At 37.6% G+C, this 8,572-nt stretch overlaps 1 protein-coding gene across 1 annotated transcript; it reads right to left on the minus strand.

Moving 5' to 3' along the window:
• Window positions 1–405: 405 nt before the first annotated feature.
• Window positions 406–1,388, minus strand: LOC138890015 (uncharacterized). Its single transcript, XM_070173366.1, has 2 exons — window positions 818–1,388; window positions 406–740 (listed from the first exon to the last, which is right to left on the minus strand). Exons 1-2 carry the CDS (start codon window positions 1,386–1,388, stop codon window positions 406–408), a joined length of 906 nt encoding a protein of 301 aa, XP_070029467.1.
• Between the last annotated feature and the right edge of the window lie 7,184 nt (window positions 1,389–8,572).

Consider the following 8,572-nt stretch of genomic DNA (forward strand, 5'->3'; position numbering starts at 1 on the left):
TTTAAGAAGTTTGGTTACCTCGTCCTTTATGAAAGCATGCTTTACCTCAGACTGAGGCCTCCTTTTTTGCTTTACTGGTTTGAACTTGGGATCGGTGCTTAGCCGATGCATGGTGATTTCTGGTGGAATCCCTGTCATATCTAAATGGGACCAAGAAAAGCAATCTATATTATTAATAAGAAATTGAATGAATTTTTTCCTGAGTTCGGGGGTCAATCCTATTCCCAGGTATACCTTTTTCTCGAGCATGTATTCAATCAAAATAACCTGCTCCAACTCCTCGATAGTTAATTTGGTTGCATTAGATTCTTCGGGAACACTAAAGGTTCGAGGAGTAAGGAAATCCTCATCTTCGTCTTCGATTACCTATTGCTCCGACTCCATCGAGGCTGGAGGAGGTGATTGCTATTTGGCCTCCTGCTTACCTTTGATGCTCGATTTCTCTAAGGTCGAAGGCTCAGGTATCAGCACCACTTCCTCATTTGCAAACATCTCTTTTGCAGCATGTTGCTCTCCGTATACTATCTTCACTCCTTCCTCTGTTGGGAATTTCATCATCTGGTGAAGAGTTGAAGGCACTGCCCTCATGTTGTGCATCCATGGCCTCCCGAGGAGTGCGTTATACATCATGTCACCTTTGATGACATGGAATCTAGTGTCTTGTATGGTCCCGACTACGTTTACTGGCAAGATATCTCTCCCTTTGTTGTTTCGCTTGCCATGTTGAAGCCATTTAGGACCTGGGATGTAGGTACAATCTGATCTTGTAGGTAGAGTTGTTCCACGACCCTCAATATGATTATGTTTGCTGAGCTACCTGGATCCACTAAAACACATTTAACTTGAATTTTATTTAACAGGATAGAGATTACAAAGGCGTCTTTGTGAGGCTGAGATATGCCTTCTGCTTCCTCATCACAGAATGATAAGACGTCCTCTGGCACATAGTTTCGAGTTCGTTTTTCCCTTGTGATTGACAACTTGGTGCATTTGAATATAGGCCGTTGAGGGATATCGACTTCGCCAATGATCATGTGGATTACATGATGTGGTTCTTCTTGCTCAGTTTTCCTTGCATCCCTTTCCCTGAAGTGATTCTTAGCTCGATCACTTAGAAATTCTCGGAGGTGGCCCTCGTTGAACAACCAAGCCACCTCCTCTCTTAGATACCTACAATCTTCTGTTCTATGATCATGTGTGCCATGATACTTGCACATCAAGTTTGGGTTTCTTTGAGAAGGATCGGTCTGTATAGGCCTGGGCCACTTGGTGTCTTTGATTCTCCTAATAGTTGAGACAATCCCCGACGCATCTATGCTGAAGTTGTACTCTGATAATCGAGGGGCCTCTATGGGGTCGATATGTTTATCGAACCCGCTCTTACTCATGAGTCCCCTAGAATTTGACCTCGATCGTTTCTCCGATCGCTTAGAGGAGTGTTACGGTTTGGGCCGCTGTTTCTTCGATCGGCATATGGTTGATATCGTTCTTTATTGAATCTCGATTCCCAGTCTCTGTCCCTCGGGGGCTTGGCTACGAATATGTTGGGATGAACTGAACCCGAGGGGGCTCCCAACTGGTCGTCCTCGACCCTGATTTTTGACTGGTAACGATTGTGCACATCTGACCATGTCATAACTGGATATTCGATCAAGTTCTGCTTTAATTGTAGAGATGCAATCGAGCTCCTTTCATTCAAACCCTGCATGAAATCTTGTATTGCCCAGTCATCCGAGACCGGTGGTAACTCCATTCGCTCCTTTTAGAACATAGATACGAACTCCCTTAACATCTCGTCGTTCCTCAGTTTTATCTTGAAGATGTCCGATTTTCTCGTGGCCACCTTTATGGCCTCGACGTGTGCTTTCACGAAGGTGTCTGCTAACATAGCAAATGAATCAATAGAGTTAGGAGCTAAGTTGTGATACCAAATCATAGCTCCTTTTGATAGTGTTTCCCCGAACGATTTCAACAAAACTGACTCGATTTCATCGTCATTCAAGTCATTTCCTTTGATCCCACAAGTGTATGAAGTAATTTGCTCGCTGGGGTCGGTTGTTCCGTTATATTTGGCTATATCGGGCATGCAAAATTTCTTAGGAATGGGCATCAGAGCTGCTATGAGGGAATGGTTTTTGTATGAACTTTTTGGCATCTAAACCTTTCAAAATCGGAGGTGCCCCCGGTGTCTGGTCTATACGGGAGTTATAAGTTTCCACTTTCTTATCATTGTCTTCAATTTTCTTTTCTCCGGACTCGATCCTCTTAGTAAGCTCTTCGAGCATCCTCATAATAGTGAGGTCAGTCCCCGAGCCGCTTTCATCGGGCCTTTCTATAGTTGGTTCAGTACGCCGAGAGTTTACTAGTTCGGCTATGTTTGGAATTTTATTCTGGCTCTCAAGTTGAGCGATGGCGATTTGCTGAGCTTGCAACATCTCGAATATCACTTGGAGGCTGACTCCCCCATCTCTCATTCCTTGTGTTCTTTGGCCACTTGATCGGGCTTCCCCGTGTTCATTCCCTATGGGGTCTGTGCCTGAATCCGCGTTTAGAGCATTATGTGAACTGATATCAACTGGCTCCATATTTGGCACTTCCTCAGGGTTTACCTGTTACAACCCATATCCACACGCGTTAGTTCATGCCATATATTAGTTAACATAAATTCAAGAAGGAATTACCTTTGAGATGATAAGAAGTTAATCCTATTGGTCTTAAGTGATACAAGGGTGTATAAGGGTGATTAACAAGTATTAGAAGTTAAACGAATCAAGGATGTTGTAACTCGTATTTTCAGGTAAACCTAGAGGTTCTTAATACACTCAAGGTCATGTATTAAAGTGTTTGAATCATATAATATCCGTATCATAAGTCTTGAAGTCAAACGAGTTATGAAACAAAAGTCGACAAACGTTGTCACAACTTAGGTTCATAATTTTACTTAAACATTAGGTTAAATGTTATAAGATTTTATCCTAATTTACAAGGAATTACGGGGTTATCTACCCACAAAATTAAATATCTACGAGTCTAGTTTCCAACGCATTAAACCATTTGTCAATACGATCTCGTAGTATAGAGATATTCATATTTTCGCAAGCCTGCGCAGATTGGTAGATGACAAGTAGGTGCATCACCTACTTGCCAAAATGATAGGACAAAATTAAAAGACCTAAGTCGGCCAAGAGAGGACTTTTAAGGGGTTATGAACTCAGTTATTTCATCCATATTTCAGACCCTCAAAACCAAAGTTAACCCCTGCAACTCCTCCCCAAAAATCCCACACAAACCCTAATCGATTTTCCCTCTCTTTCAAGTTCTATTTGAAGGTAAAACCTAGAGTTTGAAGAACCAAGGGAAGGGATGAGTTATCCAACAAGTAAGGTAAGTTACTGCCATCTTTCATACATTTTTCTCTGCTGTGAATTCATGGTAATTCGTTCTATACATGTAAGAACTCACGGGATGGTGATCGGAAGCCGTGAGTTCGAGTTATTCACTTGTAGCAGACTGTTTTGTGGACTGTTTTGTGTTGCTATTGGGCTGCGTGTTTTACTACTATTCTGTGGAGTTTTGGAGGTGGAAGTGTATGGAGGAACACCATATATATGTAGGGTTGTGGGCTGATAGTGATTCGTAACATTTCCGAGTCGTTTGACATGACTACGGTGGTTGTCGTATGTATGATGTAATTAGGTTGTGCGTGGACTATTTTGGGAGGCTCAATATTTTTATTATTGATGTTATTTGGGCTGTTTGGTGATTGTTTGGAATGGTGTGAAGTCATATACATAAGGGAGGTGCTGTCCGTTTCAACGTAAAATAGGTTGTGGTCGATACATAATAGTTATGACGCTTAAATGATAACGATAGTATCGTTTCTCTTATTGTAGACTAAGGAGTTGTGACAATGGCATAGCTTGTGATTGGGGCAGTATATACAAGGTATGTGAGGCTATCCCTTTTCTTCTTTTGCACGACTCCGATTGTACATAATGTAATGAACGAGCTTCCAAAGATACTCTACTCTTAGAAGCTAGCAGTACTTACATTGCTTTCCCTCTTATGGAACGATTGATGTTAATGTTGCTTCTCTTATTCTTATGTTATCAATGTTGTTGGTACTTCCTGACTCTTATAAGGTTCTTAATGAAGAGTTGGTCCTAATAACGTGTATAGAGGATACCGACCTTACGTCACTCCGAAAGGTTTAGAATGTGATTCCATGAGTCGAGCATGCATTATATATATGTATCTATTTTACTCTACCGAGCCGCGCTATAGTCGGCCGGGTACGACACATATTGTGCAACCACTGATCAGTTGGGTTTTACCGAGCTCCACGTGGACGGGTACGATTCTACCGAGCCTTATGACGGCCGAGTATGTTTTTACCAAACCTATTATGGCTGGGTACGATATGATGATGATGATGCCCACAGAGGCGTATGTTTTAAAAGTTTATGTATACATACATATGTATCATGCATTTCATGTCAGTAGCCCTCAGAGGTACTCAGATGTTCCAGGTTGTATATTCTCTATCCCTGCTTACATTACTGTTCATATTTATGGTTCCCTGCCTTACATACTCTGTACTTTATTCATACTGACGTCCTTTTGTTTGTGGACGCTGCATGTCGTGCTGCAGGCCCTAATAGACAGGTAGGTGCAGCTTCCCCACCATAGTAGGTTGTCCAATTCAGTAGTGATTGGCGAGATCCCTTCTCCGGACTTGCCGTGGTCTTGGTATGCATTTTTGTTATAGACATTATGGGTATGTCGGGGCCCTGTTCCGGCTATGTTGCAGCACTTATGTTCATTTAGAGGCTCATAGACAAGTGTCGACTCATGTATAGTTTGGTATGCCTTGTCGGCTGGTTTTTGTTGTATAGTCTTTCATGGTAGCGTGGTAGCTCGTACCTTATATGTAGTTTCTTGATTGTCTGGTCATCCCCTGCTATGTATGTTCATGCCATCATATTTTATTGCTGGTTGTCCATGATCCAGGTCTACCATTTATATTGATCTCGTCAACCCTAAAAGATAATAAAAAAAAGGTTAGATAAAATGTACGTTGGTGCTCGGCAAGTATGGTCGGGTGCTACTCATGACCCTCCAGTTTGGGTCGTGACATTATCGATGGTACACCGACCACTATACTGCTATTTTCTCCAATACCATCATTGTCATGAACAGGTGCATTTTGTGTGCTAGACATGTTTCAACCTAAGAATAAAAAAACTTGACAAGAAAAAGTGTAAAAACAACATGTGTTATGAGAATCAATAAAGAAATAATCACTATTATCTTTAGCCCCACGGTGGGCGCCAAACTGTTTACCTTGAAAATACGAGTAACAATTAAATTTGATTAGTGGTTTTAAAGATATGTGGTTTAGTTCAATACCAATTAATAATCAAGAAATATAAAGTAGAAAGGAAAGAGACAAGTGGATCGAACCAATGTTACTCAGCAGCAGTGACCTCGAGCTTAGTGACCTCGAGGTGAGCTTAGAACAGTAAGAACAGCTAAGTAAGAATAGTAGAGCTAAGGATAATTCTGATGTACAATAGGCAAAAAGTAGAGAGTATATTCTTTGCTCAATGATTAGATGATGTTACAAATGATTAGGGTCCCCTTTATATAATAGGAGAATCCCTAAATAAGATATATTTCTATTTACAGTAAGAAATATTCTTGGTACAACTGTCTAACCGCCTAGTACGGAATCGTACAATCCTATTCCGGGATTTGCGCCATGATCTTGGGGATGTGGCAGGAATTTAGCTCATTCTATTACAAATCTATACTGGTACCATTTCGGGGTCGAGCATACTTGGCCTCGATATTCCTCGAACTCTTGTCTCCGGGCATTGCACTCTATCTCCGAGCTCGAGTCTGATTCACCGGTCTCGAACTCGGCTTCGCCCGGACTTCGGACCTAGAACGTAACCTCGAGCCTATAAATTGGAGGCATATGATTTTGACCATATACAGACTTCATTTCTAATATCAAACCATTGGCCTCTTATTAAGGATATAAGGGTACTTACCGGCCCAGCGCAATTTTTTGGTTGTACCAATAGCAAGTGGTACAAGGCCTAAACTGATCTTGAATCCATTTTGGTCAATAACTAGATTAGCATAAAAGCATCTCATGCAAAGAGCTAGCATTTTTAACAAACGTTAACGTCGAACTTGAAGCTTATACAACTGCTTTTGGACAATACATGTACGTGCCCTCTCTTTTCCTACGTGATATCATATAATTAGACACAGTTTAAAAACTAATTTGATTTGTAAATTAAGCGGTCTTCAAAAGTTACTTTGCTTGAAATGCATTGTACATCAAGTTTAATTTTGATTTATCACATGAAAATTCTGAAATTTGTAAAGTTGCATAGAGTATTATTATGATGGAATGTTGTTTTTTGTTATATACCAAAATCAAAAGAATGACATAAATATAGCTATAAAATCACTATTTCAAAAGGCAACATGCTACTGTCAAAACTGTTTAAATTTTTGTTTACGACAATTTGTCGGTCAACCCTAAAATTGCTTCACAGTATAGCTAAACCAACAACTTCAGAAAATGGTTATACAAACTTTTAGTAAAATATTAGTTGTCAAAGCACCTTTTGAATAATGTAATAATCTAGCTAGGACTTGAAAATTCTCCGAAGGATCCCTAAATTAAGGAGGATTATTGTAATTCACATTTTTCCTCTTTAACTTGTTTCTAAAATTTGAATTTAGGACTAACTACAAGTAAAACTTTTCTCTGGTCGGTTAGGTACTTGAGACATTAATTCAAGTTGAATATTTAACCGATTGGTCAAGAATCTTTTCCCAGATTTCTCGCCAAAGGAACACCTATTTTCTTCTTCCACACTTAGGCGATGACGCAATTAGCTAGTTGATCCAAGATATATAGACATAAACTAAACCAGTTACCATTATAATTATGAAGCTAAATTTGAGTTTATAAGGGGCTACAAGTAGGCTTGGGCACTAGGGGTATACAAACCGAACCAGAAAATCGCACCAAACCGAAAAGTCAAACCAAACCGATTAAAAACCCCGATTAGGTTTGGTTTGGTATTGAGTAAAAAAAATCGAATCAAAACCGACACATAAATATATAATTTTTATATATTCTTATAAGATTTTATATAGAATTTTCTTTAAAAAATGTCTAGAAATATTTGAGATTCTGTTACAGGATTTAATATTTAATAGAATATGAGTGCTTCATATTTATTAACGTTAAATAATGGATTGTATGATCACTTTCCTATTAAGTAGAGGTGTCAATGGTTCGGTTCGGTTGATTTTATAAAATTTGTACCATATCAATTTTTCGGTTATTCTATTATGCATAACTAAAATTAGATTTTTCGAAACCGTCCCAATCATGTCAGTTTCACTTCGGTATCGGTACGGTTCAGTTAATTTTCGATATTTTTTTAAATGTCATGCAAAATTCACCAGTAAAAGTAGAATGCAATAACATGCGTTCTTTTATAAGACTTAGCAAAACTCTCTAGACATTTTTACTGTTTAAAAGGTGATGAATTAAAAAAATAAAAGATGGCTAGAGTATAGATACATCAACTATTCGACAACAACTTAGAAGAAACTAAGTAAAAGCAAAGAAAATATAAATCACACGCGTTGAAAGATATTAACCAAGCTGGGACTCAAGAATAAATTCTATATTAAATATTCCAAAAGATAAATCTAAATTATATGAAAGGAAACATATTCAATACATTATAGTTTGCTACTCATAATTGCTGAAATTCTTTGTGTCTCGCTAATAAAGATACTTGAAATAACTTAGTTTAAATATAAGTAGGATAATACATTTTAGGAATTAATATTTTGAGTTTAATTACTTGTTGTCTTGTAACAGTTTTCATAATTCCAAGGCCCAATGAAAAGTTTAATGCTTTATTAGTTTTAAGCTTACTATATAAATGTATTTTTTACATGTAAAATTTATTCGATACGGTTCGGTATTTTTCGGTTTATTTTTATAAAATAAAAAACCTACTCTAATTATCGGTATAATTGTAGATATATATTCTTAAAAATCTATGGTTTCTTTAAAAGAAACCTAAAAATCGGTTCGGTGCGTTACGGTTCGGTCGGTTTAGTCGGTTTTCAAATATCCATTGACACCCCTACTATCAAGTGTTACTGAAATATGTCAATCTCTTTTTTTCTTACATATATTCATATGTCAAGATCTATTAAATTCTTATATCTTTTTCGAATTTGAAGTGGTTATTATTATTATTTAGGTATCATATCGATTTTTATGTTTAATTACTAAATTCAGTTAACCTTGAAGGTGTAAATCAACGAAAAATTATTGTTAGACGACTAAAAATATAACTATCATGTGTTACTAAATTCTCCCATAAGAATATTTTAATAGATTTATATTTGTCAATTTTTAAATTTTTACTAAATATATATTTAATTATAAAAAATTTAACAAAGTAAGGTTAAAATAATATTTAAATCACAAAAAACCAAAAAATCCGAAAAATCAAACAAA

The sequence above is a fragment of the Nicotiana sylvestris genome, chromosome 4, assembly GCF_000393655.2.
Source record: "Nicotiana sylvestris chromosome 4, ASM39365v2, whole genome shotgun sequence".
Taxonomy (NCBI): domain Eukaryota; kingdom Viridiplantae; phylum Streptophyta; class Magnoliopsida; order Solanales; family Solanaceae; genus Nicotiana; species Nicotiana sylvestris.